This window comes from Furipterus horrens, unplaced genomic scaffold (assembly GCF_987537825.1).
Source record: "Furipterus horrens unplaced genomic scaffold, mFurHor1.1.pri manual_scaffold_5, whole genome shotgun sequence".
NCBI lineage: Eukaryota > Metazoa > Chordata > Mammalia > Chiroptera > Furipteridae > Furipterus > Furipterus horrens.
In genome coordinates, this window is record NW_028327175.1 from 119,661,909 (window position 1) to 119,678,519 (window position 16,611).

Sequence of the window (16,611 nt, forward strand, 5' to 3'; positions counted from 1 at the left end):
TAGGATAACGACAGTACATATCCCAATTTTCCAAAATTCTCTCCAGTGGGCTGCCATCAGGGACTTGCCCAGAACTGCTTTTATTAACCCAGACATACATGCTAATGGCTATAACCAAAACAATCCCAAGGACTAGAAAACATATATACCACTCCGGCATCCATAATTCTTTTACGTCCAGGAATTCTCCTAACCGGACAAACAAATCTAGTATCCACGATGCCATTATTTCAGAAATGCTCAGAAATAATTTTTAGCAAACAACCTTACTTCTCTAATCTCTTCCCAGTTCTGTTTTCTTTTCACCACACAGGCGTACTTAGGCGGTCGGCGCCCTCAGAAGGTGTCTCCCAAGGGGGTCGACCTGCCACGGGCAATTATTAACGTCCCATCTGGGTCGCCAAATTGTTACAGAACCCCTGGGCTGCTCCAGTTGAAAACAAACCCACGGGCTCTTTAGTTAGGGGCCCGATTGCCCGCCGCCAAAATTATAACTCTCAATACCAGAGTTCGGTGAAAAGAAAAAGAATTGTTTATTTAACAGTTATATAGATTTAGATTATTTGCGGATTTCTGTTGTTAAGTCTTATGCTCTTTAAAATACCCACAAACACATATCCTTGCCTCCCCCCCCCTTCCAAACCAGGCTAGTTTTAGGGAAGTCAGAGAAACCGTTTCCCTACTTTCCCAACACAGTTCAGCTTTACCAGCAGCTGCCAATCATTCAATCCTGATTGGGGAGGTCCTTTCTGTGCTGTGGTGCCCTCCAGCTCTCAATGCAGAACCACCTGGATTCTCAGCCTCCTTGCAAAACTGCCTTCTTCTTGCAAACCGTGTGGATCTTCTCTCCTTCTCAAAACTGCATGGCGAGAGCCTCTTAACGCAGCCTGGAGACCCCTTCTCCAAGCCACATGGAGAAGGCCCCTTCACCAAGCCATGTGGAGGGAGCACACACGAGAGAGCGAGAGCGAGAGAGCCTGAGAGCTAGAGTGAGAGCCCGAGTCAGAGCGCGAGAGTCTCAGAGTGAGTGCACGAGCGAGAGCCAGAGAGAGTCCGAGTCCGAGCGCCAGAGCGAGAGCCAGAGTGCCAGTGAGAGCCAGAGCCGGAACGAGAGCTTGAGAGACCCCGCTAAAATGTCTGCAGCTGCTTATATATCCCTGACTGCGTCATCTGATGCAGTGGGTGTTGCAAACAGTTCTGACCATTCACAGGTCCTTACGTAGGCTCTGTGTGCTTTCTCCATACTGTCCCGTGGTTCAAGACTCCTCCCATCTGCCTGAGGCTTTGGATGCATTAAAGCCATTTGCATAAGAAAGACACTAGCCACCAGCCTCAGGCATGTGGAGGCATTCCAAAAGCTGCTTCCTTCTCCCCATCCCCCAGCTGCAAGCTCTGGGGATTTTTGGACTCCCTTGTTTCTGTAACATTTTCTCAATGTGTAAATTTCCTTTCTATTCCAAGTATATTAATCCTTTATCATATGCATAGCACATGTTTTTCCCATTTGTCTTTTAATTTAATCGATGACTTTAAGCAAGCTTTTTACCTTCATACTTTTTATAGTTACATAACATTTTAAAAAATGTAGTCATTGTTTCTTCTCCATCTTGGTTAAGATATTCTTTCTTATCTCTGTATTCTAAGGGAGGTATTCTAAGTTTCCTTTTTAACATTTTAATCATTTTATTCTTGGCAGTTGACCATCTGATCTAGTTGGACTTCATTTTTCTGTATGCTGTTGTTACAGAACCCCTGGGCTGCTCCAGTTGAAAACAAACCCACGGGCTCTTTAGTGAGGGGCCCGATTACCCGCCGCCAAAATTATAACTCTCAATACCAGAGTTTGGTGAAAAGAAAAAGAATTGTTTATTTAACAGTTATATAGATTTAGTTATTTGCGGATTTCTGTTGTTAAGTCTCATGCTCTTTAAAATACTCACAAACACATATCCTTGCCTCCCCACCTTCCAAACCAGGCTAGTTTTAGGAAAGTCAGAGAAACCGTTTCCCTACTTTCCAAACACAGTTCAGCTTTACCAGCAGCTGCCAATCATTCAATCTGATTGGGGAGGTCCTTTCTGTGCTGTGGTGCCCTCCAGCTCTCAATGCAGAACCACCTGGATTCTCAGCCTCCTTGCAAACTGCCTTCTTCCTGCAAACTGCGCGGATCTCCTTTCCTTCTCAAAACTGCATGGTGAGAGCCTCCTAACGCAGCCTGGAGACCCCTTCTCCAAGCCACATGGAGAAGGCCCCTTCACCAAGCCACGTGGAGGGAGCACACGAGAGCGGGAGAGCGAGAGAGCCCGAGAGCACTGTGAGATAGAATACAGAACTGTGCATATGCAAAAGCCTCTAGACAGAGCTCTCTGGTCGCTGGACCTCAGTTTCCCATCCTGAAAATGAAGCCCCTCAAGGTAGGTTCTAGGGTTCTTTCCATTGATAATGTTACAAAAACAGGGGAGTCCAAAAATCCCCAGAGTTTGCTGCTGGGGGATGGGGAGAAGTAAGCAGCTTTTCAAATGCTTCCACATGCCTGAGGCTGGTGGCTACTGTCTTTCTTATGCAAATGGCTTTAATGCATCCAAAGCCTCAGGCAGATGGGAGGAGTCTTGAACCAGGGGATGGTATGGAAAGCACACAGAGCCTACGTAAGGACCTGTGAATGGTCAGAACTGTTTGCAACGCCCACTGCGTCAGATGACGCAGTCAGGGATATATAAGCAGCTGCAGACATTTTAGCTCAGACTCTCTCAAGCTCTCGTTCCGGCTCTGGCGCTCTGGCTCTCGCTCTGGCACTCTGGGACTCTCTCTGGCTCTCACTCGTGCTCTCTGAGACTCTCGCTCTCTGACTCGGGCTCTCACTCGCGCTCTGGCTCTGGCGCTCTGACTCTCTCTCACTCGCGCGCTCGCGCTCGCTCTCTCGCTCTCTCGGGTGCTCCCTCCACGTGGCTTGGTGAAGGGGCCTTCTCCATGTGGCTTGGAGAAGGGGTCTCCAGGCTGCTTTAAGAGGCTCTCGCCATGCAGTTTTGAGGAAAGGAGATCCGCGCAGTTTGCAGGAAGAAGACAGTTTGCAAGGAGGCTGAGAATCCAGGCGGTCCTGCATTAAGAGCTGGAGGGCACCACAGCACAGAAAGGACCTCCCCAATCAGATTGAATGATTGGCAGCTGCTGGTAAAGCTGAACTGTGTTTGGAAAGTAGGGAAACGGTTTCTCTGACTTTCCTAAAACTAGCCTGGTTTGGAAGGGAAGGGAGGCAAGGATATGTATTTGTGGGTATTTTAAAGAGCATAAGACTTAATAACAGAAATCCGCAAATAACTAAATCTATATAACTGTTAAATAAACAATTCTTTTTCTTTTCACCAAACTCTGGTATTGAGAGTTATAATTTTGGCGGCGGGCAATCGGGCCCCTAACTAAAGAGCCCGTGGGTTTGTTTTCAATTGGAGCAGCCCAGGGGTTCTGTAACAATAATACTGTTACTTAGCAGAGGTGTCCAGACTCCAGTCTAGGGCTCTTTGTCCATGTACTAGTTAACCAGTCCCCTAGATGGAGCATTGGAGTTGGGGGTGTCTGCTGCCTCCCCTCCTACCTTGTAGGGAATGTGGGCACAGGAATGTTACACTGAGGTGGCACACTCAGGGGAGGCCCTTGGAGTGAGGAGGGCTGGTGGGGGGCCTCTGAGCCCAGCCTGTCTTGGATGAAACAGTCCCCAGCGCTGACCACAGCTGCTGTCCCCAGCAAAACTGAATCAGCATAGTGCACTAAAATCACAGCTCAGCAAAACCCAGAACTGATCTCTGTCCCTTTAAATTCAGAAAAGCAGGAGCCACAACCCCCTCTGCCAGGGATGAGGGCCCAGCCTAGATTCCAAAGGAACAAAGGGTCTCTTTTGTGTTTTACACCTCTTGCTTTCAACCTCGCTTGGCTTCCTTCCTCCCTAGACCTCCACCCACTAACTCCCTACACTAGCCTTAAGCAGCCTTGGGCTTGGTGGGTAGGCTTCTCCTCCTTGCCCTCCAGTTAACCCTAACACCTCCCATCCCTTCACCCCCGCCCCCTGCCAACCAAGTATAAAGTTCACAAGGTACAAACAGGTATAGCACCCACATCCCTTCCCTAGCCACATAGTTCCCTCCTCAAGGATAAACCTGTGACCTTGCTACTGGGCACTTCCAGTCAGTCTATCCCTTTGAAACATGCAAATAATTTTTTAAAATTTCCTGCAAAACCAGTAGCTTTCTAAACAATGTTCTACCCTTTCCTGAGCTAAAGCTAAATTTGGTAGACTGTTCCCAACCAGTACACAGAGCTTCCTGGTTTCTTTCTGTAGTTGCACTATGTTATAACAGCGTTTGAGTAACAGTATGGGCATCCATGAATCGAGTGCCCCATCCCCTCTTTACCAAGATCTGGGTTCACTTCCGTGGATGTCTCCAAGGGGAAAATGCACAGCGGTGAAATAACTGAGGCAACGCTATGTACTCAGAGTCCAGAGGCTTCTTTTAAGCTCACTAAACCTGTCTGTTGGCTCATAAGCTCACCCTTGAAGTTTGATCAAACTTTCTGATCTTTGCAATCTGTTAGGTGAAAGAAAAAAGGGTATCTCTCTCGGTGCTTTTACATTTGAATGTAAAATTCTAACAAGGGAGGTTGGAGCTTGTTCCAGTTCATTTGCATTTCCTTTCCAGTAATAGTCTCAGTTTTGTATTGGAGGGTGGGTTTTTTCCTTATTGATTTGTACATTTTTATTATTAATCTTATTAAGATTTGGACCTTTGTAATAAAAGGCGCAAGCACGTCCTCTCCAGTTTATGGCTTGTATTTTGACTTCACTTAGGTAGTTTCATTCTGCACAAAACACTGAATTTCATCTAGTTGAATTTTCTAGTCTTGCCCCTGGAGACTTCTGAGTTTGGGGCCATATAGAAATGCCTTCCCTTCCCCGAGTTTCGAAAAATTTACCCAAGTTTTCTTCTAGTCCCTGATCGTTTCCTATTTACGCTTAAATCCTTAGTGTTTAGGATCTATCCCTGTGTAAAGGGTGAGGAGTTAGTCCCACTTACCAATGTGAAATTCTCACATGCCCAGGGAACCCTTCATCTTTAAATTGTTGTTGTTTTTTTTTTACACACACTCGTAGCGCCTTTGTGGGGTGACAGCCGGGGAGTTCAGCTCTTTGAGGTGCGCAGCAGGGGCCAGTAGCACTGGCGAGGCAGAAATGGGTGCGTGATTCGCCAGTCTGTGGGGGCGTCTCCGCCAGCGCCCCTCCGTGGCCTGCTCCGCCTCGATTGGCCCACGATTCAGTGAACCCACAAACACTGGCGTCCCGTGGGACCACCTTCACGAAGCATTTGGGGCTCTCTGAGTGACCCCTGCCACCTGGAATCTCCTGCGCGTTGTAACTCACACCCCGAATTCCTGCCTCCAGCCCATGTCCCCGGCGCGTACCACACGACCCTCCCCCGCCCTGCATCTCCCCTCCAGCGCGCTCGGTCCCCCTCAGAGACCTCTCTCCGAACCCCTTTCCTCGTGCACCGGCTCGGTCCCCGCATCAGCCCAGGACTGCGTCTGTCCCCTACACCCGCCTCCCTGCGGTCTCAGGTCAGTCCACGGGCCTCAGGTTGGTCCCGCGGCCCAGCGTCGCCGCCCACCTCCAACCCCTGCGTCGCCCACGGGGCGTCAGCCTATAGGCAGAAGTCGCTCCAGAGTCCACATCGCACCCCGCCCCGCGTCGTCCCTACTCCGGTATAGCCCTAGACTCCGTATGGCCCCTCGCCCCCTCGCCGCACAACGCCCCCCCCCCGCCCCCCCAGTGTATTCCTTAGGCTCCCAGCCCCGCGCGTTCCCCGCGCCTCTCGCTCAGGTCTCCTCCGGCCCCTCTCCAGCCCGCTACCGGCGGGGCGGGGCCTCTCAGGCGGAAGTGCCCGGGGCGCCGGTGGTTGGGAGCTGCCGGGACGATGGGAGCCCGGGGCACCGGGGGCGGCGGCGGGGCCGTTAGCGGCTGCGGTGGCTGCCCGGGGGGCGGCGGGGGCAGGCGGCCGGAGACACTGTCTGTGTAGCTCTGGGCCGAACGCAGAGCCATGGGCAGGGCTGGGACCGGGACCGGGGGCGCGGCCGTGGCAGTGGCGGGGCCGCTGTTGATGCTGCTGCTGCTGCTCGCTCGGCCCCCTCCTGCCGCCTCCGGCGACAGCAGGAAGAGTGGTGAGCGAGCGGGGACCATCGGGCGCCATCCTGGGGGCACGAACTTGGGGTGGGGTGGGGAAACGGCTGGGGAGCGGGGCTGGGATTGTGACTCACCTGGGGGCACCTGTGCGCTCACCTGGAGCAGGCACAGTGCCCAGGTCCTCACCCCGGATTGTACGCTCGGGCCAGTCCCTTGCGTGTGCGAGCGACCGAGGTGGAAAGAACGCGCTCGATTCCTCCTCTGTCCCCAGGGCCGGGTTCGGCCCAGACGGGCCCCTTGGAGTGCGCCTTCCCTTCTTTCTTCCTCCTTCCGATGGGTTCACGTTCGGCACGACGGTCGCGCTCTGGGACATGGGGGTGCAGGGGTCGAGGGGGGCCCAGCCTGGACTCTAGCTGCGAGGCCGCTGAAAAGGGTTAGGCAGTATGATTACAGGGGGCCGGGGAGGTGGGCATCTGCTCTAGGAGAAGGGGCAGAGTTTAGAGAAAGTTGCATAGATCCTGGATTAGGGGCCCAGGTGGGTGTCATGTTTCCACCCCTCCCACAGTGCAGTCCACCTACCCTAGTGCAGTCGCTTTCAACAGCTGGCTTTGCTTCTTGTAGGTACTCACAGGTGGCCCTGAGGAGGAGCCTGGTAGGCTAGGATGGTTCTGAGAAAATGAGTACTTAAGTGGTGTTGGTGAACTTGCTTCCCTCCCTTTGCATTTCTGTTCCCTTGAAAGGCCCCAGCCTTCGATGACCAAAGATGGTGGCTAGACCAGGAGGTGGTTCTGCCGGGGGTGTGGGGGTGTTGAGTAAGCTCCCCTGACTTCTATGGCTCAGGACTCCTAGGGGGCCATGTCGCCAGACTACAAGGGTCCAGTTGCCCCCCAGCCCTCTGCAGTTAAGCAGCACAATCTGGGAATAACCCCTTGATTTTTCTGGTCCCAGCCCCTCCTTCTTTTCTGAAATCTTGCTCCTCCAAATTCCTCTTTCTTTGAAGACTGTGCCTTTGGTTTCTGAGCTTGAAATGAGAGGCGATTTCCTGGAGATAACTTATGATTAAGTTGCTCCATTAGATACTGCCACCTTTATTTTCTCCTTTACTCCATGCTGGGGGGTAGCGTGAGGCGAGGGGGTCACTGATGGGCTGTTTATGAAGAAGAAAAAGCTGGGGCAACGCTGGCTGGGTAGCTCTGTTTGTTGGAACATTGTCTCGATACACCAAATTTGCAGGTTCAATCCCCAGCCCATATGGGAAGCAATGAATGAATGCATAAGTGGAATGACAAATCTGTTTCTCTTTCTCTCTCTCTCTCTCCCCCCACCCCCTTTCCCTCCCTCTCTCTCCCCCTTCCTCTCTGTCTCTAAAAATTGGTAAATTAAAAAAAAGAAAGAAAGAAACCCTGAGGCAGTCTCTCACCTTCCAGGCCTGCTCAAGAGTCAGACAACAGTGTAGCCCTGGCTTCTGGGACCTTGGGTTAGCAAGGGCTGTGCACTGAGTGCCAGTCCTGATTTGGAAAGTGTGGAACAGAGTGCCCTCAAGTTCCCAGGACAGGCTCAGGGACTTTCTTTGTCTTTCCCTCAACCCTGTCTCCCTGGAGGATGTTGTGAGGCAGGGCAGGGGTACATGTAGCCTTTGCTCCCTGTTATCAGATGTGCCTTCCACATTTGGCTCAGACCAATGTGATAACGGCTTGGTATGTTCACCAAGATAACAGTGTAGGTATCTTAGGCAGAGAGATGGAGCTGCAGAACTTGGGAGGTGGTGCTGGGGGTGCTGTGTAGCCCTGGGAGTGATGGACCACTGGGTCTTAGGGTAACCTTGTATACCTGCTGAAACTTCACAGCTACCAGCTGTGTTCCAGATGTCCTCAGGCTGGTACTCCAGGGCTGGCAGTGGGCCACAGAGCCTTGCCTCTCTCAGGTTGGGGCTCTACAACCAGGATCTGGGTGTGCCACTTGGAGACCGTTTCTCTAAGACCCCATGGTCCTGAGGTAGGGGTGGGGAGCTATCCTGCCTCACCTACTAGCACTTATATTTTTTGGCCTTTGTCATGTTATCCTAGGGTCTGCAGTAGCCTCAGGAGAAAAGTTTGTGTTAGTTCAGCGGCTCCTAGTCTCCTCAGGCCATAGCCTGGTGAATGGACCTGGTTGCTAGCAGACATCTAGAGTGTGTCCTACATGGAGCTTACCAACTTGGGCTCCTTTGGGACTCAGACTGTCTTTGCAAGTGGGTTGTTATATTTTCTCAAGGTTCCTCCATTGGAGGGTCAGGAGGCTGGCAGGAGAGCCAGCTACTCACCTAACTGAAGGGGCCCCGAGCCTGCTGCTGTGGTTGTATGAGCCAGCAACTCTCCTAACAGGGCAGAGGGATGCACACCCAGCTTGGAGGAGAATGAGGCTGCACACTGCTATGTCCACGGTGTATTTCTTCCAGAAGCACTTTAATATCCATTAACTTTGGAGGAAGGTCCTGGGACCCAGAGAGGGAAAGGGGCACTCAAGGTCACACGGGGCACGAGGCCTGAGCTGGTGCTGTGGCCAGGATCCCTGCCATCCAGCTCAGACACCTTGTGGCCAGATCCCAGGCCTAGTGGCATACCCACAGAAGTACAGAGCATGCCTGTTCTGTGGAGCCTCAATAGGGAGGGTCTTACATTGTAGGACCTGGACCCATTCTCTCATTGAAGTTGTGTCCTAATCAATGGACACTCCAGAAGGGGCCTAACCCAGGTGGGGCCTAGACCTCTGTGCTGAGTCCCAGAAGATCCTCAGAGCTGGTCTGGGAAATACTGGTATGATAGGAAGTGAGCGGTGAGGGCAGATTTTTGGAGTGTGTAACTGAGGGGAGCAAGGGCCACAGAGGAGAGGGCCTGAGAATGATTGCATGGAGAGGGGCACACAGAACCCCAGGTGAGGCCATGTGTCCTGCTTCGTCCCTGTGCCATTCTGCATGAGCATATGCCCATGGGAGTATGGGGGCCAACTGTCCCCTGATCCCCATGCTGGCCAGACTTCCAGCCTGCGGTCCCATCTACCCCAGGGTCTCTGCTTGCTACCTCTCTGGGTAAGGGGGGTTCAGGGTTCAGACCAGCTGTGTCCTAAGTCATCATGGGCATGAGTAGGTAGCCAGACTCCAGACCTGAACTCCCTCACCTGTCAAGTGGGGTTAGTTGCCAGAGACAACTGCCAGGGGCAGAAAGGGACAGTAACCTTTGCCAAGGTCAAAGTTGGGCTACTGGGCATCCCAGGGGCTCTAACCAGCCCACAGTGGCTTCCCTTGTCCTATCTCTCTGGAGCCCTGCAGGGGCAGAAGGGCCTCTGAATTTCTCTCTCTGCCTCCCACATGGAGATGAGAGCACCCTCAGGGCACCGCTGGTCTGGCTCACAATGCCTTCTTCCTGCAGATATCAGGCTGGTGTCTGAGCAGTTCTCACAGTCCCCGCAGAAGCTATCTTTCTACAGCTGGTATGGCAGCACCAGACTCTTCCACTTCCGAGTGCCCCCGGATACCGTACTGCTGCGCTGGCTGCTGCAAGTGTCCCAGAGTGGCGGACCCACGTGTGCAAATGTGGAGATCACTGTGTAGGTCCCTGCCTGTCTGCCTGTCTGCCTGCCTGAGCCCGGCCCAAGGCCCAGATCTGATGCCTACTCTGCTATCCCCACCTCCAGGTACTTCCGCTATGGCGCCCCTCCGGTCATCAACCCACTGGGTACCAGCTTCCCTGCCAACACCTCTGTGCAGCCCTCCTTCCTTGTCAAGATGCTACAGAGCAACACTTCCATCAATGTCTCCCACCCAGCACCTGGGGACTGGTTTGTGGCTGCCCACCTTCCCCCCTCATCCCAGAAGATTGAGGTAAAGGTAAGAGGTCTTCTGCTTTCCAGGGATGAAGGGGCAGGACACTTCTGTGCAGGAATAATAAGGTCCCTCTTATTCACTTCCTCAGGGCAGACCTTGTCTAGGCCCTCCCACCTCTACTGCCTCCACCCCACCCCCCAGGCCTGGGTTTTCTGCTCTTGCCCTGCTCATCCCCCGCAACACACACCTGGGGTGTCTGGTCTTGTATCATTCCATGCCTGTGCATGCCCATCCCTGTCTCTCATTCTCTTTCTAGGGCTTTGTTCCCACCTGTGCCTATATCTTCCAGCCTGACATGCTGGTCATGAGGGTAGTCGAGGTGTCTATCCTGGAGCCAGACATACCCTTTCCACAGACTCTCCTTTCCCACCCAAGCTACCTCAAGTGAGTATGGGTCTTGTGGAGGCCTAGCATCTGTTTTGCTTTGTTTTTTGAAGATTTCATTTATTTATTTTTAGAAAGAGGGGAAGGGAGGGAGAAAGAGAGGGAGAGAATGAATGTGTGGTTGCCTCTTGCATGCTCCCAAGTGGGGACCTGGCCCGCAACCCAGGCATGTGCCCTAACTGGGAATCAAACCAGTGACCCTTTGGTTCACAGGCCAGTGCTCAATCCAGTGAGCCACACCAGCCAGGGTCCAGCCTCTGGTTTTGATGGAGTGGGTGGTACCACTGTCCTTAATGTGGGTGAGAAAGGTGTGGGTCTGGGTCTTGGGGTCATGCTTGAAAGTGGGGCCACCACCCTGATTGTGAGCAATGAGGGGAGGTCACTGGAAGCCATAGAGCCTGAGTGAGGCCATCCCCTTTGGCTACAGAATCTTCGTCCCTGAGTATACCCAGGAACTGCGGCTGGAGCTGCAGGGTTGTGCATCCAACGGGAGCCTAGGCTGCCCTGTGCGCCTCACTGTGGGCTCAACTACCTTGCCCATCAACTTTCTGAAGGTGCTCACCTGCACCGGCCCCACTCAGGCCTGTAGCCTGCTGTTGCCCTCACCACCCTGGGACCAGTGGTTGCAAGTGACAGCCAAGAGCCTGGCAGGACCCCATGTCTTGGTGGCTTTCAGCGCTGTAGCTGCTCTCACAGGTGGGCTGCATGGAGAGGGCAGGGGAGGGGCTGGCTCTGGCCCCTGCCTTTCATCCCCAGCCCTTCCTCCTGCTGAGCCCCTTATCCTTCTGACAGCCTGCAGGCCTTGGATTGTAAACTTCCAGCATCTTCTGCAGAGCAGTCCAAATCAGAGCTGCAACACTTCCACTGGTCTGCTGCCCCCAAGCCCTGGTTACCAGGACCTGGGCAGGAGCAGCAGTGTGGGTGGTGGCCCCTTCTGCCTCACGAGCTACCAGGTCATGCGGGAAGACACGGATGTGATGTCTGTGCACTTCAGGCCCCTAGACAGGGCCTCCATGCTGGTGCAGTCAGAGATGCCTTCGGTGATGCGGCTGCACCTCAACACAGGCATGGACAGTGGGGGCTCCCTCACCATCTCCCTGTGGGCCAACAAGGTACCTTTGTTTGTGAGTGCCTCATGGCCCAGCTCAGCTCAGGGCTCAGACCCTCCCAGAGTGGGTGATGCTGCTTAGGTCTTTCTGCACTGACTATCATGGACACTGGGTTGGGGTGGCCTTTCAGGCAATACAGTGATCCCAACAGGCATTGGGCCAGAATAGAGGCACCACTTGCAGAAAAAGAGGCCTATTTTATAGGTCTCTTCAGCAGGAAGAGGTCTGTGCTTGAGGAATTGGGACTGCAGATGGGACCAGAGGCTGGGTCTTGCTGGGCCTGGAGGGGAAGTATCCTGGGTAGACCCTGGGCAGTGGGAGCCACAAACAGTACCCACCACCAGACTGGGAGCTTAGGACTGACATTGTGTGGCCACTCCTTCCAGAGTGTGATTTCCAACAACAGCTTGGTAATGGTCTGCGTGAATGCTGCCTCACCCTTCCTCAGCTTCAACACTTCGCTCAACTGCACCACAGGTATGGGCAGGCAGCATCTGGCTATGTGACTCCAGCCAACCCCTCCAGTCCCTTCTTACCAGGCCTTCCTGCTCCTCCTGCAGCCTTCTTCCAGGGCTATCCATTGTCTTTGAGCACCTTGTCCCGCAAAGCCAACCTTATCATCCCCTACCCGGAAACAGACAACTGGTACCTCTCCCTGCAGCTTGTGTGCCCTCAGAGTCCTGAGTAAGTAAACTTGGAGGCTGCCCTGGCCGGGTAGCTCAGTTGGTTGGAGCATTGGCCCAATACAACAAGGTTATGGGTTCAATCCCTTGTCAGGGTACGTATAAGAATCAACCAATGAATGCATGGATAGGTGGAACAGCAAGTCAATGTTTCTCTCTGTCTCTCAAAAAAAAAAAAAAGCAAAGAAAGAAAAAAAAAAAACCAAAAAAAATACTTGGGGGCTAGGGTGGGGGCCACCCAGAGCTGCCAGGTGGCTGAATCATTGCATTCAGGACTATAATTGGGCTGCCTGCATCTGAGTTTGGAAGTGACCCAGCTTCCTGTAAGCTACAGAGAGTAAGTTGCCTTCCAGGAGTTACAAAGGACTCCTTTCTCCACCTGGCCACCCCTCCCCAAGCAGCCCTGGGAGCAAAGGACAAAAGGACACAGGAAGGGGACTGATTCAGGACACAGTCTAGACAGACTGAGATGCAGTGTGGTGTGAAGGGAAAGGGGCATCTTGGCTTCTGCCTATCTCACATATCCTTTCCTCTATGGCTCAGAGCCTGGGGTCCTCATTTCTGGGTTCATGTGTTCAAGAGCCTGACTAGAACCCTGGCAGAGCCTGGTCACCAGACCTCAGCAGCCAGGCTCTCTGTGGCCCCTTCCTTACAGGGAGTGTGAGAAGGCCTCGGTCCTCGTGGAGACCACTTTATACTTGGTGCCCTGCTTGAATGACTGTGGACCATATGGCCAGTGCCTCCTACTGCGAAGACATGGCTACCTGTATGCGGCCTGCAGCTGCAAGGCAGGTGAGGGCCAGGCCTGGATGCTTTCGAACACTCCTGTCCTTGACTTCCCAGCCTTGTGCCTTCCCCTAGGAGCCTATCCCACTCTGTCAAGGCTGGAGAGTACCTTTGCAGAGCCAAGGGCAAAGGCCTTCTCCCCACTCCAGCCACATAACTCCAGTGTCCCACGCAGTTACAGAAAGGCACCCCCAGAGATAGTGCTTCCTAACCTTGGCCTGCCCTGCCTACACATGCCCACACATGTCCCATTCCTAACCCACACCTACCCACATGTATCCCATACCTGTCCCACACCTGCCTACATCTGCCACACACTTGTCCCACATTGGTCCCGTACCTTCTCCACACCTCCCTACACCTGCCCCACACTTCTTTAAACCTTCCCATGCCTGCCACATAGTGTCTGTGTCTGCCCACACTAGGCTATACCTGTCCACACAAGCCCCACACCTGTTCCAGCTTGCTTCTAGGTGAGAAAGGGGCTTCTCTGCAGAGCCTTGGGTGAGGGTGCACCCTGAGGTTCAAAAGTGCCTCCCCACAAGTATGGCCTTGGTGGCCCACCCAGAGCCCCCTCAGCATTGCATTGGCCCACAGGCTGGCGTGGATGGAGCTGCACAGACAACAGCACAGCCCAGACCATGGCCCAGCAGAGGGTGGCCGCGCTCCTACTCACCCTCAGCAACCTCATGTTCCTGGCTCCCATCACCCTTTCTGTGTACCGCTGCCTCATGGTGGAGGCCTCCGTCTACGCCTACACCATGTTCTTCTCCACGGTAGGCTTGCCTGCTCCCACAGGGATGGTGGGGAGTTCTGGGCCTCTGCTTACTGCCCTGCCCTGCAGTTCTATCATGCCTGCGACCAGCCGGGGGAGGCGGTGCTGTGTATCCTCAACTACGACACACTGCAGTACTGCGACTTCCTGGGCTCTGGAGTGTCCATCTGGGTCACCATCCTCTGCATGGCACGGCTGAAGGCAGCCCTAAAATATGTGAGTGATCTTCGAACACCCAGGTCTGGGCTCTGAGGGAGCAGAGGCCCTTGTATGCTGAGGGGAAGACCACGAAGAGGGTCCAGCTGCCCTTAGAAACATCCCATCTCTTGTAATGACCAGTCTCCCTCTGGAAGAAGCCTCTGCTAGCTGGAAGGGACTGTGCTGACTGCTTGGAAGATTCCAGGAAAGAACAGTGGAAGACAGGGTTAGGCAAGGACTTCCCTAGCCCATTTCTCTCCCAGGACTGTTCAGAGAGGAGGCCTGGAGTCCCTGGTGCTGAGAACACCTTGGGGCTTTTTCGGTCCCAGCTGGGCCTGGCTGATGGAGTCATGTGACCAGTGCCCTTCCCGGCTAAGTTGTGCCTCAGAAATGTACCTGTGGATGAATCAGTAACTAGACGAGGGGTGACTCTTCCTGCCAGCAGAGCAGAACAATGTGCCAGCAGCTCCAATAGGGAGCAAGCAGAGGTGCTGGGGGGCAGTGGGGTGACAGCTCCTGCTGGACCTTGTGCTGTCAGATGACCCTGTGGTTGTCCCTGTGTCTTCCTCAGGTTCTGCTTCTACTGGGCACACTGGTGTTCGCCATGTCTTTGCAGCTGGACCGCAGGGGTGCCTGGAACATGATGGGGCCTTGTCTCTTTGCCTTCGTGGTCATGGTCACCATGTGGGTAAGGAGCTCTTGCCTAGACCCCCTCTGCTGGCAATTGGAATGAGAGAGTGTTGGCTCCACACGGACCACCCTAGGTCTGGGAGAAGAGAGCCTGGCCACTGATTCTGGTCATGTTCCTGATCCTGGATCTGAGTCCTCCATATTTGCTGAGGGCTGCCAGTGGCTCTTGTAGGGACTAGTGTGGCTTTATTCCAAGGCCTGGGCCTGAGGACCCATCAGGTCTGTGTGGTCTTGAGCCTCTTCCAAGTAACACACATCCATGGTCCTGCTACCCAGACTTGGGCAGACCCCTGGGAGCTACAGCTGCAGCCCCTGTGCCAATGCTTTCATGGTGGTTCTCTCCAGGTGTACCGCTGTGGGCACCGGTGCCACTGCTACCCCACCTCATGGCAGCGCTGGGTCTTCTACCTCCTGCCTGGCATTTCCATGGCCGCTGTGGCCGTTGCCATCTACACCTCCATGATGACCAGTGACAACTATTACTACATGCACAGCATCTGGCACATGCTTCTGGCAGGGAGCACAGCATTCCTGTTGCCACCACGTGACAAGCATGCTGAGCCCTGGGCCTGCTCACAGAAGTTCACCTGCCACTATCAGATCTGCAAGAACCACCGGGAGGAGCTGTACACAGTGACGTGATGCAGCCAACTCAGGGACACTCACAGCTTTGATGATGACCTCTCCAGCCAGGGGCAGGACCAAGGGAGAGAAGGACCCTGTCCAGATGGGTTTCCAACCGAATAAAATTGCCTTGTGCACGCATTTGCTTCCTCCTGAGGAGAGGACCACAACCTCCAATTCCCTTGTACCTGCTAGCTGCCAGCTGACCCCATCCCTCTGCAGGTCTCAGCTGGTGTCTTCAGTGGCCCCTGGGGCCAGTGCCTGGCTGCGTGGAGACCACAAGTACTATTCAGGGACAGGCTCTGTGTTCTGCTGGCCTGGGGACAATTGGAGATGTGTGGAGAAATATTCCCCATCACCCTGTTCCCCTGTGAGGATGTGTTATGAGAGTCAGGTGGGCAGAGGAGGCTTGGGACCACCTCTCATGAGCCCTCCAACACCACTGAGGCAGAGAGCTGTGTGCCTGAATGCCAGTCTATCTCAGGCATGGGACTGCCCCCTACTGATGAGTTGCTGTGAGGAGAGGTGACCATGGCCACCAGAGAGTTGATGGACACTGAGGATCATGGAGTCCAACTGCCATGGGTAGTGGCATGAGAGAGGCTGGCTTCTGGCTGTGGTTCCCTGCCCTTCCCCTCCCTTTTGTTCTCAGTTTTGAAACTGCAGATCCCAGAGAAGAGATTCCTAGAGAGGGGGCTGTTGAGCTGTTTTGTGGGTGCCAGCAACACAAGGCACACCCTGCCCCAACTCTGTTCCCACTTTCTCTGGGTTCCTGGGCTCTTGTCTGGGGGGCATCCTCTTGCGTTCTCAGGAGTGGAGGTGATGGCTGCCGCCCTGCACTGGTCCAAGCACATGTTTGGGAAGGGAGCTGCTAGAGAGACCTGGCCCAGCCTTTCTCCTTCCTCTGTGAGGGAAGCAGAGTATGGGGGCTAATTGCTCTGAGAAGCAGTGCTCTGCCCCTCCCAAAGGCAAGAGCTCTGAGGGCTATTGTCTGTATGAGGGGTGTAAAACAGGGCCATGGAGCCCAGGAGTCACTGAGGCCCTGGGCACTTCCCTACTGGGTCCCCTCCCTAGAAGCCTCCGCCACTTCCAACCACCCTGCACGTGGTCCCCGTTGCTTATAAAGGGAAAATATTCATATACGGTGTTTTGAGGGTAAAAACATTTAAAACATTTCACTGATTGATGAATTTAATATTCTACAGCAGGGGTCCCCAACCTCTTACGAACCGGCCTGAGCAAAGCCCACTTGAGCTCTGCCTCCTGTCCCCCACCCTCTAACTCCCACGCCTTCCACAAAGTGGGTGCCTGATGCCAAAAAGGTTGAGGGCCGC

At 53.9% G+C, this 16,611-nt stretch overlaps 1 protein-coding gene across 2 annotated transcripts; it reads left to right on the forward strand.

Annotated features, from left to right (window-relative positions):
- Nucleotides 1–5,895: 5,895 nt before the first annotated feature.
- On the forward strand, nucleotides 5,896–15,418 carry PGAP6 (post-GPI attachment to proteins 6). 2 transcript variants are annotated; one of them, XM_090277384.1, is made up of 13 exons: nucleotides 5,896–6,204; nucleotides 9,574–9,751; nucleotides 9,839–10,031; nucleotides 10,285–10,412; nucleotides 10,840–11,108; nucleotides 11,205–11,524; nucleotides 11,908–11,998; nucleotides 12,082–12,205; nucleotides 12,860–12,996; nucleotides 13,588–13,766; nucleotides 13,835–13,981; nucleotides 14,580–14,651; nucleotides 14,999–15,418. In XM_090277384.1, exons 1-13 carry the CDS (start codon nucleotides 6,084–6,086, stop codon nucleotides 15,293–15,295), a joined length of 2,256 nt encoding a protein of 751 aa, XP_090133510.1. In that variant the 5' UTR covers nucleotides 5,896–6,083; the 3' UTR covers nucleotides 15,296–15,418. The 2 variants fall into 2 exon arrangements, with proteins under 2 accessions (XP_090133510.1, XP_090133509.1); XM_090277383.1 differs by having other exon boundaries at nucleotides 5,897–6,204; nucleotides 14,535–14,651.
- The last annotated feature ends 1,193 nt before the right edge of the window (nucleotides 15,419–16,611 follow it).